The sequence below is a fragment of the Bombina bombina genome, chromosome 7, assembly GCF_027579735.1.
Source record: "Bombina bombina isolate aBomBom1 chromosome 7, aBomBom1.pri, whole genome shotgun sequence".
Classification (NCBI taxonomy): Eukaryota; Metazoa; Chordata; class Amphibia; order Anura; family Bombinatoridae; genus Bombina; species Bombina bombina.
The window spans coordinates 24486091-24502850 of NC_069505.1; the positions used below are offsets into that span (position 1 = coordinate 24486091).

Consider the following 16760-nt stretch of genomic DNA (forward strand, 5'->3'; position numbering starts at 1 on the left):
ATATATGGGTATAACATATGGTGATATTTATATATGGGTATAACATATGGTGATATTTATATATGGGTATAACATATGGTGATATATATATATGGGTATAACATTTGGTGATATTTATATACGGGTATAACATTTGGTGATATTTATATATGGGTATAACATATGGTGATATTTATATACGGGTATAACATATGGTGATATTTATATACGGTATAACATATGGTGATATTTATATATGGGTATAACATATGGTGATATTTATATACGGGTATAACATATGGTGATATTTATATACGGTATAACATATGGTGATATTTATATATGGGTATAACATATGGTGATATTTATATATGGGTATAACATATGGTGATATTTATATACGGGTATAACATATGGTGATATTTATATACGGGTATAACATATGGTGATATTTATATACGGGTATAACATATGATGATATTTATATATGGGTATAACATATGGTGATATTTATATACGGGTATAACATATGGTGATATTTATTTATGGGTAATAACATATGGTGATATTTATATACGGTATAACATATGGTGATATTTATATATGGGTATAACATTTGGTGATATTTATATATGGGTATAACATATGGTGATATTTATATATGGGTATAACATATGGTGATATTTATATATGGGTATAACATATGGTGATATTTATATATGGGTATAACATATGGTGATATATATATATGGGTATAACATTTGGTGATATTTATATACGGGTATAACATTTGGTGATATTTATATATGGGTATAACATATGGTGATATTTATATACGGGTATAACATATGGTGATATTTATATACGGTATAACATATGGTGATATTTATATACGGTATAACATATGGTGATATTTATATACGGTATAACATATGGTGATATTTATATACGGTATAACATATGGTGATATTTATATATGGGTATAACATATGGTGATATTTATATACGGGTATAACATATGGTGATATTTATATACGGGTATAACATATGGTGATATTTATATACGGGTATAACATATGGTGATATTTATATATGGGTATAACATATGGTGATATTTATATACGGGTATAACATATGGTGATATTTATATACGGGTATAACATATGGTGATATTTATATACGGGTATAACATATGGTGATATTTATTTATGGGTAATAACATATGGTGCTATTTATATATGGGTATAACATATGGTGATATTTATATATGGGTATAACATATGGTGATATTTATATATGGGTATAACATATGGTGATATTTATATATGGGTAATAACATATGGTGATATTTATATATGGGTATAACATATGGTGATATTTATATATGGGTAATAACATATGGTGATATTTATATATGGGTAATAACATATGGTGATATTTATATATGGGTATAACATATGGTGATATTTATATATGGGTAATAACATATGGTGATATTTATATATGGGTATAACATATGGTGATATTTATATATGGGTAATAACATATGGTGATATTTATATATGGGTATAACATATGGTGATATTTATATATGGGTATAACATATGGTGATATTTATATATGGGTAATAACATATGGTGATATTTATATATGGGTATAACATATGGTGATATTTATATATGGGTAATAACATATGGTGATATTTATATATGGTAATGACATATGGTGAACATTGTTTCATTGTTATACATTTGTTCACATCACATTTGTGTTTTTAAGTGAAGATATTTTATTTATTTAATTTTATGGTATTTTTTCACCTTTTCTTTTATCATTTAGACCAACAACGGTCCTCTTTTTCTTTTTGTGTATATTTTGCATATTTTTGGCATATAGCATATGTCCCATTAGGTATCTGTTCCTTATTTGGATTATATCCAATCCTATACCTTAGTACAATAGCCTGTTTTTTAACTCACTTAGGTAATATTTGTCAATAATTTGTATCCTTTTATTTTTTTATTTTTATCTACTAAACTTTGAATTAAATCTATTTTTACATATGTACATTTGTTGACACATATATTCATGATTAGCTGATTTAGTTGATTATATCATATTTATATAGTTGACCTAAGTAATACTCTAGCCTTTGGTGCTCCTATAATTACCATTGTTGTAATCCCAAATCTAAACACCCCTAATCTGCAGCCCCTGACATTGCTGACACCTAAATAAAGGTATTAACACCTAATCTGCCGCTCCCCACAACGCCACTATGAATACAATTTATTAACCCCTATTCCGCCACTCCCCAACTTCGTCACCACTATAATAAAGTTATTACCCCCTATTCCCCCTCACCCCAACATCGCCCCCACACTATAATAAAGATATTAACCCCTATTCTGCCGCTCCCCGACATCACCGCCACTAAATAAAGTTATTAACCCCTAAACCTCTGGCCTCCCACATCACTGCCACTAAATAAACCTATTAACCCCTAAACCGACAGCCCCCCACGTCGCAAAAAAAACTATATTAAACTATTAACCCCTAAACCTAACAATCCTGTAACTTTAAATTAAAATTACAAGATCCCTATCTTAAAATAAATAAAAAATTACCTGGAAAATTTAAACAAATATAAATTAAACTAACATTATTATTATACTAAAATTAAAATAACTATCAGTTTAATAAATTAAATTACACATTAAAAAAACTAACACTACTAAAAAACAATTAAATCTACAATTACAAAAAAGAAAAAATACTAAATTACAAAAAAGAAAAAATACTAAATTACAAAAAAGAAAAAATACTAAATTACAAAAAATAACAAACACTAAATTATGAAAAATAACAAACGAAAAAATAAATAATAAAAATAAAAAATGGTATCCCTTGCATTCCTATTGGCTGATTTGATTTTTGAAATTCAAATCAGCCAATAGGATGAGAGCTACTGAAATCATATTGGCTGTTCAAATCAACCAACAGGATGAGAGCTACTGAAATTCTATTGGCTGATTTGAATGGCCATTCTTTCAGCCTTAAAACCCGAACGCAAAACTTGTAATCTAGGTGATTGTCTCCTATATAACTAATTTTCTTGACCCCTGTAATTCTTCATGCAATATGTGCATTCAAATTAGACTTCCAATTACATTAATGGTGACTCAATCTGCAGTGTCAGCTGCTAATACACAGATCCTATGCTTGACCCCTCCATCCTCTCAGGACAGATATATGCCAAAATTATACCTCAGTTCATATGCATGGATCTCAGATAAGTGCATGACCCCTGGTACCCTTACATTTAGTAGCACAGTCTTCTACTGTGAAAGTCAAGCCTAAACAGTTGCAAGATGTGGGTCCTATGCTATAGTAGCTGGCTAGCATGTGCTCATATAATGTGCTTCCTCCCATTCTTGGCTTGGCTTGTGGATGGACCATGGTGCTGTTGAGGACCGCTTCTAATTGGGATTTGTTGCAGTTGTAACAGCATGTTGGGGATTTTTATTTCGGCAGAATGTGTGGTGCATGTAACCGTTTGTTAGAGAGGCATTTTTCTTAAACAGTAGATGATGTTTTTGAGACTATGTTGATAGAAATGAGTGGAGTCTTAAACCTAGAGAAAGAAAATTTAAAAATTGTTCAGTAATTGACAAATCAAAAATGTAACCTTGACTTTTTTTTTGTAAAATGTTTATTACGCTTCTGTTAATGTGCAAAACTCTTTGGATACAAAAGACTTTGTTGATGACTCATTTTTATCAACAATATTTCTAAACTCAGTAACATGAATACTTAAAAAACACAAAAATACAGACATAGGTTTCCATCCTGAAAAAAAAGGTTCTAGAGTTTAGTATAAAGTCTATCCATTAAAGAACCTTTACTGCTACAGAAAATGTATTGATAGAATTATAGGCTTTTATATTTATATTAATGTTTTCTTTGGAATCCATGAAAACTGTTATTACTTCAATTACTTAGCTACATTATTCTTAATCTGTTCTTATATCATTCTAAAGGAATACCCAGAAAAGACACTAAATATAGTGTCTAAATAAACTTTGCAATATTTTTTAAACATCTCCAAGATCAACATGCCCTGGGAGCTGATCTTTTTATCAAAATATCTAGATAGCTCCACTGTGATTTTCAGTTTAATATCCCGTTAACAAATGGAAAACTGTTGTACAGAGGCATATATGACATTTAATGGTTGTAAATGATTATTTTCTTCCATATTCCTGTTTTATTGATATCTTACAGATGATGTCTTAAGTTTGAGACTGTCTCTAAACAAAATATATTTTACACTACTGCTTCCAAGCATAAGTGAAAATATATAAGGAAAACCATTTGAAATACATATTAACATACTCTGATTTTGGTCAAATTAAATTTTGAATTGTTTTTGCAGATGTTTTTGTCTTCTTTTCATCAATGAAGGGTTATGTCAAAGAGATAAATTATATAAATCATATAAATCATATAAGTTTTACCAATCAACATTGAGGAGAGACTTATAATATTTATACTTGTTTCCTTATCAATGAATATGGTTGTAAACATTTAAAATATACCAAAAATTATCATATAATTGTTTTCTTGTTTAAATGCTACTAGAGATGTCTATTCAAACAGTCTATTGAAGCCAACATCTATTGATGATTATCTGATAACTTTTATTAATTATATTACTTGTAGATGGTTATGTGAGGTTTGGTCAGATAAAGCTTTGGTCATCTTTTAATGATGCAATCATTTTTTATCTAGAGGAAATCTTGTAAATATGTAGATCCATTATAGAAACAACGTTGTTCTTTTTAGTACTGTGATACTGAGGATTTTGGGTTTTGATATCATGAGAAGGAGTATATTTTTTAAACTGTTTCCTTATAGTGTTCATTAGATTTGTGTATTTTGATTTACAATTATTGAGGAATCATGCACTCTAAATGTAGAACCTTGATGGACCCTCTGTATTCTCATGTCCTCTTCCCTCTAGGTCGGCAGCTCACAATCTTCAATAGTCAAGCGGCCATCAAGGTGGGTGGGAAGGACCAGGGGCGTCCATTCCAGGGTCAGATCTCAGGCTTATACTACAATGGGTTGAAAGTGCTGTCCTTGGCAGCAGAAAGTGACCCCAACATCAAGACAGAGGGAAACTTAAGACTGGTAGGGGAGGTGCCATCTGTCATGACCACGGAAACCACAGCCACCACACTTTTGGCTGACATGTCAACCACCATCATGGAGACAACTACAACTATGGCTACTACAACAACAAGGAGAGGGAGGTCCCCTAGCATGAGGGACAGCAGCTCACAGGTAAGAGACTAATGGGTTTGGAAAGAAATATGATGTGTCTTGGAGAAGACAATGTGACCACCATAGAGAAATGACCATCTCTACAACCATAATAACTATTTTAAAATGAGAACAAACATTGCAATCGATCCAGTGCTATTTGAAAAGGTTTTTCCTATATTATTTGTAGGTTGTTTTAAACACTGCAATGGGTAAAATTCATGTGTAACAGAAGCCTAAACACAGACAGCATATTTCATCCTTCTAAAACATAATTTGTGTTCAATTATTGTGAACTGGTTGTGTTTATTCTAAAATTGAAGTTTTGTTGTTAGTGTATTTTGTAATCATAATACAATAGAATGACACTGCACATGTTGTATAGTGTGTTCAACATAATTATACAATTTGCAACAAGTGTAGCAGTTCTTCCAAGTCCCCGGTGATTGATGCAAAAAATATGCCCAAAACATTTTGTAATTGTTTGTTCTGTTACAATTATATAATTATACTTAAAAATTTATTTAAAACACACATATACAGTATATATATATATCGTATTGTGCCGCATATAGGCCGCACCTGAATATAGGCCGCACCCTTAATGTTTGGTGCCATTTTGAAGAAATTTCATTTTTAAAGAAAATATTTTCACACCTACAATACTCATAATGCAACAAAGTTCCCAAAAAGGGAGGCCCTTAAATGCACATTAAACCAACAAACACTGTGTGTATAATGGCTTAACAAGCCAGCCTATCATGCGCCCATAGATAAAATACCAAAAGCTAAATTAACCAAAAGCTAAGTTAACATGCTTACCCACAAGCTTCAGCCTCTTTTGTTTAACACCCGGTGCTGGATGTGTGGCTAACCGGACAACCCGGTCCCCTAGGATTGTGTAATCCCCTTGAATGTAGCTGGGAGCGCTTCCTTCAGCAATAACTGACACCTCCATATTCATTCTTCAGGTTACTCTGACTTCCGCATCAGGTAATGACATCATCACTCAGCGGCCAATTCAGTAGGGTAGCGGTAGTGGATCACGGTTGCATTAAGGGTGGAAACGAGTGCTCACTCCTAATGGCCAAGTCTGGATTCAAATGAAAAATTGCAAGGGGAGCACTCACTTGTTGTAAAAAGTCACTTTTCTTTCGCCAATTTAAAAACTGCTTACACAACAGTCCATAAAACAACCATCATAGAAGCCCAATCAATACAGATAGCTGCTATCGGCATCAATTGGGCTTCTACTATGCTTGTTTTATGGACTGTTGTGTAAGCAGTTTTTACTTTGGCAAAATAAAAGTGACGTTTTACAACAAGTGAGTGCTCCCTTTGCAGTTTTTCATTTGAATACAATACCCATAAGGCCACGGGGTGCACCAGAATTTCGGCAGCACTGTGCATATGCGATATTGCCGATAAGCACCCGAATATAGGCCGCGGCCTGCATATAGGCCGCACTGCAAATTTAAAGGTACAAATCAAGGGAAAAAAAGCGCGGCGTATATGCGGAACAATACGGTATATATATATATATATATATATATATATATATATACACACAAATAGTTACTAATTAGCTAAAATTAGTTTGTAATTTGTGTATTTTAAATAAGAACTTAATTATTAACTAATTATTGGGAAATTAATAAAATATGTAAACAAAAAAAAATGTTATTACAACAAAGTTTAACAAAACATCAGTTTTGCTAATTATTTTTTAAACAGTAAAATATAGAGTGATCAGGAAAAAGCAATTGAACTGAACTGTAAGTATCTATACACTGATAATTATGATGAGTATATATACACTGATAATAAGCACATTGCAATGTATAATGATGATAAATATCTATAAACTGTATAATAATAAACTGATAATGAGCACACTGCAATGTATAATGATGTGAGTATCTATACACTGATAATGAGCACACTGTACTGTATAATGATGTGAGTATCTATACACTGATAATGAGCATGCTGTACTGTATAATGATGTGAGTATCTATACACTGATAATGAGCACACTGCAATGTATAATGATGTGAGTATCTATACACTGATAGTGAGCACACTGCACTGTATAATGATGTGAGTATCTATACACTGATAATGAGCACACTGCACTGTATAATTATGTGAGTATCTATACACTGATAATGAGCACACTGCACTGTATAAAGATGTGAGTATCTATACACTGATAATGAGCACACTGCACTGTATAAAGATGTGAGTATCTATACACTGATAATGAGCACACTGCACTATATAATGATGTGAGTATCTATACACTGATAATGAGCACACTGCACTGTATAATTATGTGAGTATCTATACACTGATAATGAGCACACTGCACTGTATAATGATGTGAGTATCTATACACTGATAATGAGCACACTGCACTGTATAAAGATGTGACTATCTATACACTGATAATGAGCACACTGCACTGTATAATGATGTGAGTATCTATACACTGATAATGAGCACACTGCACTGTATAATGACACTGAGTATCTATACACTGATAATGAGCACACTGCACTGTATAAAGGTGTGAGTATCTATACAATGATAATGAGCACACTGCACTGTATAATGATGTGAGTATCTATAAACTATATAATGATGATGAGTATCTATACACTGATAATGAGCACACTGTACTGTATAATGATGTGAGTATCTATTCACTGATAATGAGCACACTGCACTGTATAATGGGGATGAGTATCTATATACTGTACAATGATGATGAGTATCTATTCACTGATAATGAGCATACTGCACTGTATAATCATTCTGAGTATCTAAAGACTGATAATGAGTACACTGCACTGTATAATGATGTGAGTATCTATACACTGATAATGACTGCACTGTATAATGTGAGTATCTATACACTCATAAAAAGCACACTGTACTGCATAATGATGCGAGTATCTATACACTGATAATGAGCAGGCTGCACTGTATAATGATGTGAGTATCTATACACAGATATTGAGCACACTGCACTTTATAATGATGTGAGTATCTATACACTGATAATGGGCACGCTGTACTGTATAATGATGTGAGTATCTATACACGGATAATGAGCAGGCTGCACTGTATAATGATGTGAGTATCTATACACAGATATTGAGCACACTGCACTGTATAATGATGTGAGTAGCTATACACTGATAATGAGCACACTGCACTGTATAATGATGTGAGTATCTATACACTGATAATGAGCACACTGTACTGTATAATGGTGTGAGTATCTATACACTGATAATGAGCACACTGCACTGTATAATTATGTGAGTATCTATACACTGATAATGAGCACACTGTACTGTATAATGATGTGAGTATCTATACACTGATAATGAGCACACTGTACTGTATAATGATGTGAGTATCTATACACTGATAGTGAGCACACTGTACTGTATAATGACGTGAGTATTTATACACTGATAATGAGCACACCATACTGTATAATGATGTGAGTATCTATATACTGATAATGAGCACACTGTACTGTATAATGATGTGAGTATCTATACACTGATAATGAGCACAATGCACTGTATAATGATGTGAGTATCTATACACTGATAATGAGTACACTGCACTGTATAATGATGTGAGTATCTATACACTGATAATGAGTACGCTGCACTGTATAATGATGTGAGTATCTATACACTGATAATGAGCACACTGCACTGTATAATGATGTGAGTATCTATACACTGATAGTGAGCACACTGTATAATGATGTGAGTATCTATACACTGATAATGAACACACTGCACTGTATAATGATGTGAGTATCTATACACTGATAATGAGCATACTGTATAATGATGTGAGTATCTATAAACTGATAGTGAGCACACTGTATAATGATATGAGTATCTATACACTGATAATTAGCACACTGCACTGTATAATGATGTGAGTATCTATACACTGATAATGAACACACTGCACTGTATAATGATGTGAGTATCTATACACTGATAATGAGAACACTGTACTGTATAATGATGTGAGTATCTATACACTGATAATGAGCATGCTGCACTGTATAATGATGTGAGTATCTATACACTGATAATAAGCACACTGCACTGTATAATGATGTGAGTATCTATACACTGATAATGAGCACACTGTATAATGATGTGAGCATCTATACACTGATAATGAGCACACTGTATAATGATGTGAGTATCTATAAACTGATAGTGAGCACACTGCACTGTATAATGATGTGAGTATCTATACACTGATAATGAGCACACTGTACTGTATAATGATGTGAGTATCTATAAACTGATAGTGAGCATGCTGCACTGTATAAGAATGTGAGTATCTATACACTGATAATGAGCACAGTGCTTTTTTCGTGCATTGGGTTGTACTCGTATTACAAGTTAAAAGTAAAAAGTTTGCTCTCAAGCTTTTTGAATATTGCAACCTCGTTAATGTATTCTCCCATAGACATCAACGGAGTGCACAAACTTGAAAAAACTTAACACCCATACTAATGCGGTTACCCAACCAGGTTTATTCAAGAGCGCTAAACCCAACATGAAATATGAATATATCACATTCCAATGTTCTTCACATAGAAGAATATGTTCTATTCATTCTTAAAAAATATTTCTATATATATCTGATGATTTTTTAGTAAAATATATCTATACATATATATACATTTACTTTATTAGGTACATCACCTTGTTAGTACCGGGTTGGACCCATTTTTGCCTTCAGAACTGCCTTAATTCTTCGTGGCCTAGAGTCAACAAGGTGTTGGAAACATTCCTCAGAGATTTTGGTCCATATTGACATAATAGCATCACGCAGTTGCTGCAGATTTGTCGGCTGCACATCCATGATGCAAATCTTCCGTTCTACCACATTCCAAAAGTGCTCTATTATATTGAGATCTGGTGACTGTGGAGGCCATTGGAGAAAAGTGAACTCATTGGGGCCTATCTATCAAGCTCCAAACAGAGCTTGAAGGCCCGTGTTTCTGTCGAGTCTTCAGACTCGCCAGAAATACAAGTTACGGAGCAGCGGTCTAAAGGCCGCTGCTCCATAACCCTGTCCGGCTGCTATGATGAAGCAGACAGGAATCTCTGGATCGGGTTGATTGACACCCCCCTGCTGGTGATTGGCCTCGAGTCTGCAGTGGGCGGCGTTGCACCAGCAGTTCACTAGAACATCTGGTGCAATGCTGAATACGGAGAGCATATTGCTCTCCGCATTCAGCAATGTCTGTCGGACCTGATCCGCAGTGTCGGATCAGGTTCAATAGATATATGATAAATAGGCCCCATTGTCATTTTCAAGAAACCAGTTTGAGATGATTTGAGCTTTGTTACATGGTGCATTATCCTGCTTTAATTAGCCTTCAAAAGATGGTTACACTGTAGTCATAAAGGGATGGACATGGTCAGCAACAATACTCAGGTAGGCTGTGGCATTTAAACAATGCTCAATTGGTACTAAGGGGCCCAAAGTGTGCCAAGAAAATATCCCCCACACCATTATACCACCACCACCAGCCTGAACCATTGATTCAAGGCAGGATAGATCTATGCTTTCATGTTATTTACGCCAAGTTCTGACCCAACCATCTGAATGTCGCAGCTGAAATCGAGACTCTAACCTTCTATTGTCCAATTTTGGTGAGTCTGTGGGAATTGTAGCCTCAGTTTCCTGTTCTTAGCTGACATGAGTGGCAACCGGTGTGGTCTTCTTCTGCTGTAGCCCATCTGCTTCACAGTTCAATGTGTTGTGCATTCAGAGATGGTATTCTGCATACCTTGGTTGTAACGAGTGGTTATTTGAGTTACTGTTGCCTTTCTATTATCTTGAACCAGTCTGTCCATTCTCCACTGACCTCTGACATCAACAAGGCACTGTCGTCCACACAACTGCTGCTCACTGGATATTTTCTATTTTTTAGACCATTCTCCCCTAAGCCCTAGAGATGATTGTGCGTGAAAATCCTAGTAGATTAGCAGTTTTTTAAATACTCAGACTAGCCCGTCTGGCACATACAACCATGCCACCTTCAAAGTCACTTAAATCCCCTTTCTTCCCCATTCTGATGCTCGGTTTGAACTTCAGCAAGTTGTCTTCACTACGCCTAGATGCCTAAATGCTTTGAGTTGTTGCCTTGTGATTGGCTGATTAGCAATTTGTGTTACCAAGCAATTGGACAGGTGTACCTAATAAAGTGGCCGGTGAGTGTATATAGATGATTATATATAGGTATAGATATATACAGATAAATAAAAGAATATCTATTTAAAAAACACTTAGAACATATTCCCTTAAGTGCAGAACATTGGAATGTCAAATATTTACAGTGAATACATAGTTAAAATCATTATTTAATATTAAAGTAAACAACTCGTAACATGTGCGCTATTTCCATCGCGTCCAAAAAGCAGAATAAATTGATATCCTTTGCGTGCTACAGTAAGCATGCCACTAGTAATCTAGCCACAAATGTATTAGTCTATTAGTAGTCTGAACAATACCATTGCTGAACTTCATCAAATCAATGACTTGATTGAAATAGAAAATCTGCCCAACTCATTTAGCCAGTCTCCATTGTGTACCATTATATTAACTGTGTATTTTATTAAGTGCATATTGACACATTGGCCTAGAAATGAATCTTCTCTTTCTGATTTTGGTAGAACTAACCCTTCACTGCTCTGGGGCTTCCCTATCACCACTGCTAGGAGCACTAAATGTTGTTCTACTATAAGATATAAAGATATTACCCATATTGAATCATATAGTTTGCAGCTAGCCATCAAACCGACACTCTGTGGCACCTTGTAGTTCCACTCGCCGGTATCTCGAACTCAATTTACATACAAGAGCTTCCCAACATGTTTCATCAGTATCCTCTGTGTTTAATTTTATTAACTTTATTGTAACCTCAAAACCAATCACACATATATTAACACATTGACTATTGACATTAATCGACCCTGGCTAGAGATTTCTGAATACAATTAACCCTTCACTGGTTCTAGCTCCCCTATAAGGAAGAATGTGTCTGATCTATCACCACTGCTTCATTATGTTTTATTTGTGCACAAACTGGATCTCCAATGGAGTGTGGAGATAACGAGTCCCACAGCAGACATTTACTGGAGTTCAGATATGGCCGGCGACTTTAATGAGGTGGAAAACTAGTGGATTAACTGGTCAGCCCATGTACTGCTCAAGCACTTTCACAGTGTGTTGTTTTCTTAGCCTGTTATGATAGATAACTCCATTATTGTAACAAGGAACTCGGTTCCCTTGACAAATCATTAGGAAAGCAAACAGTTTGATTTCATTTGTGGTTTATCAAGTTTAATATACCTCTGGTTTCTCTATTTTTTTTTCTTTCATCACTTTCATATTGTGAATAATATCTTTCCCTGTACATCTAGGGATACATTGTTACAGTATTAAAAACACAAACAGGGTCTCCAGAAACAATATATGGGGGAACACAGTCAAACATAGATGCATCACTAAAAACTGCCAATTCGAAAGACCTATTAACAAAATATTGAAGCATTATTCTTTAAAGGGGGCACTGGGGCTGCTAATATGTAGGAGAAACTCTGAAGATGACTATGAGTTCACATTGTCAGTATCTGGATGTCCGACGATTTAGCCTAATTAGTACATACAAAGCATATTTATATACATTTAATTTAATAAGAATAATAGCTTATTACCCCCCACACCCAGTGTAATAAGCCATATAATTTTTAAGAGTATACAATATTTAAAATATTTCCAATTTGCTTCTATTATCAATTTTTGATTCATTACCATGGTATTCTTTGTTGAAAAGATACTTAGGTTGGGGTCTGGAGCACTATATGGCATTAAATAGTGTTGTCATCTACTGCTCTTGCAAATGGATAACATGGAGTACTCCAGACACATGCACGCTCCTGAACTTACATCCCTGCTTTTCAACACAAAATACCAAGAGAACAAAGAAAATTTGATAATAGAAATAAATTAGAAAGTTGTTTAAAATGACATGTTCTGCCTGAATCATGAAAGAAAAAAATATGTGTTTCATGTCTCTTTAAATGGACAATATACTTACATTATACTATCGGGAAATATCAGCATTTACACTACAAAATGTTTAGTAAAATCTGTCTTAAAGGGACATGAAACATATTTTTTTTTCTATTATCTCATTTGTTGTGTTCTCTTCATATCCATTGTTGAAAAGTATAGCAAGGTAGGCTCAGAAGCTGCTGATTGGTGGCTGAAGATATATGCCTCTTGCCTTTGTCTTTCAGCTAGCTCCCACTAGTGCAATACTTATCTTTTAACATAAAACATATAACAAGAGAATAAAGCAGAAGTAAATTGGAAAGTTGTTTAAAACTGTATTCCCTCTGAATCATGAAAGAACATTTTTGGGCTTCATGTCTCTTTAAACTTAAATTAAATTACATGCTATAGATCACAGGTATATAAATATATTAGGAGTCATAATGAAATGTTATGTATTCACAAGGCCAGTGACCAAATCTTTAGAAACTATACATAGTTGTCTAAGCCCCATGGACCCTTGTACTGTAGATCAGATATACTGTAGATCATACACAGGTTGTCTACTGGGAAAACAAGGATGATCCACTTGCCCTACAAGACACCACCCATTTCTATTTGAGTGATATGGCATTGTATATGTCTATGCTAGATAGCATGTAGGATTATATAGCTTTGGCACATTTGATAGTCAGAAGGTCCTTCAGGTCTTTCCATATTTTGTTCTGATTCTCAGGAAAGCCCTATGAATACCCCAGACATTATTGTATTCATTTACAGTCATTGTACCACGTTTGCTAGAAGTCAGTTCCAAAAACAAATCACCCTTTCTTTAAAGGAGAACTTCTGCAATTCATTCAACTTGAGATCCACAATATCATCAAAAGATCATCAAATCATTGAGATCATAATTTAGTTGATGAGGAAATACTCATTATTAGGTACTTATGTTCTCTGTGAAGATTGCCAAATAAAACAATCCCTTCTTTAACATTGTTAACCTTTGATGATAATCCTGCATAAAGCTATATTTTACAATTCATTTAATTTTTCAAATGGAAGCTTTAATTGGACAATAAATCTGAAGACAAATTACAAAGATTCTTATAAATTTTTTGGAATAACATAAATTGTGTTTAAGAAGAGCTTATTCTGAAACTGTGATTGGATGGCCAGAGCTCTAATTTAATCACCCACATACTGATGAAGAATTGATTATCCATGTAGGAAACCATTAAAAAAAGTGAGACATTTGTTCCATACCTTTTAGCTTCTTTTTCTTAAAAATGTAAACAGTGTTTCCACAAATTGCTCTTTGCAGACACCAGTATCCTTGACCCTGAAGTCAGAGCAGAACAGCAAGGTAGTAACCTGACAAACTGGGATGTGATTTCAACCGTCTATAAAGGTCACACTGTTTATTTTACCTTTTTCTAGTGTCATATTTGTCATCCCTCTTCTGTTCCTTTTGTCCTATAATTGTAGGTTGTATTTAACTCATGTGCATCTACATTTATTATTTTAATCTACTTTCTAGCAGATCTCAGCATCTACAGCTTTATTGTATCTGTCTTTAGCCATTTCCTCGTACATAGATCTCACCATCTTGTCTAAATATCCCATACTTGATTGGTGTCTTCATATCTAACCCCCAACCTTTCAGTTAATTGGTCATACCAAAATGTTCTACCTCAGTTACTCGTGGACCTTTTCCTATACCACTCTCTTGTCTCCTGCCCCCTCTCCTAACATAAAGCTGCCATCAAACATTTTTAGATAGGAAACTGAATTATTCCAAATACATCTTTTTCCTAAATGATTCTGACATTATGAGATTTTTTTTAGAAGAAAGAAGACAGCTTGAAGAAATGACAACACCTACTGGGAATAAGGGTTCTTAGATAAGGTTTATGAGACCCCAGTAACTGCAAAGTTCATTTATCCCACATTATTTTCTTTTAGCTGTAATTGAAAAATAAGTGGAGCGCTATAGTTTGCTGCTCTGCTGGAGAACGCCACATCAAAAATACTTATAGTCCGACATTGTAGCAGATCTGGGATGTTTGTAATTTTCTCCTTCTTGATCTGTAAGAAAAAAATACAGAGGGTTTATTACAACTGATCAAGTCACATGACTGAGGGGCCAATTCCTTAAAAAGACATAAAGCTCAACATTACAGGGACATTCTTACGTAAACATGACAGGCATTCATTACAACATGAAATTATCTAACAAACGATTGAAATCAACCCCTCACAAAGGGTTAAACACATAGGTTAAGTCACAAGGCAGGTGATTGGTGGTGATTCCCAAGCTGATCACCAGCAGCTCCTAAGCATGGCTTTATATATGTGCGTAACCCCTTTGTAAAGGGTTAAGCACTGTTGTGCTAGTATTTTGAAGTATTATTAACATTCCTTTGTGTTTTAAATCTCTTTATTTATTGGAATGTTTCGATGGCGTCTTCTTTTCGTGCCTTGAAGCTGTACATAATTAATAACAATTGACAGCGAAAATCAATGAGCTCTCATTGTGAAGTCGCATTGATTTTTAGGAAATACTAGCGCACCCCTCCTTTAAGGGAGAGACGATGTGCTTAGCTGATGTTTCTCCTGCCGCGCAGCATTGCTTCACGAGAAGCCACAGCTTCTACATACATGGGAAGGGTCGATTAACTCGCTATACTGTGCATATAACGGTGAGAGTTTCATGAAGACCACACGTCCCTTTAAATGAGATTATTTTTTTATTCAAAGATATCTGTTTTATTCTTAAGACTACTGAGCTTGTAACTGAATCCGCACCATCCATCATACGAGCGGTTAAAACTCACCCTGAATAGAACTGGCGTCCGGTTACAGAGATGTGAAAATAATCTGCTTATTTAAGAATGATTTTTTTTTGCACCGTTTTTGTCCATAAGGCATAATAACGAATGTTAAACTGAGCAAGCTTTCTGTATGGCCAGTGGTACTAAAGGGTCAGTAACACAATGAGAATTATTATATAAAACGCTTTGCTATGTGTAATTTTACTTTACAATATGTTTTCATTATTTATTTTGCCCCTTTTCATGTCATTTAGCTCTGAACATTGATTAACTTGTAATTCTCAGAACATGGAATGCACCTGCTGACTTATCAAGGCCAACCCTGCTACACATATGTCCTTAGGTGTCTTTATCAGATAACAATTGCAAAACTATTTATTTTATACTAACTTTATGACTGTAGCTAGCCTTGCTGTCTGTGCACTAAAGCCCAGATTGGCTCCTTTAAATAAGGCAAATGGGGGGCTCAGTTTGGCTATTGATAAACAATTGCAATAGAATGAT

The 16760-nt window shown here is 34.3% G+C and overlaps 1 protein-coding gene across 1 annotated transcript in view; it reads left to right on the top strand.

Moving 5' to 3' along the window:
• LOC128665790 (neurexin-2-like) overlaps positions 1-16760 on the top strand; it is a 581704-nt gene that overhangs the window by 479133 nt on the left and 85811 nt on the right. Inside the window, 2 exon segments of the mRNA XM_053719990.1 lie at positions 5003-5294; positions 5436-5457. Coding sequence (XP_053575965.1) covers positions 5003-5294; positions 5436-5457 — 314 coding nt within the window.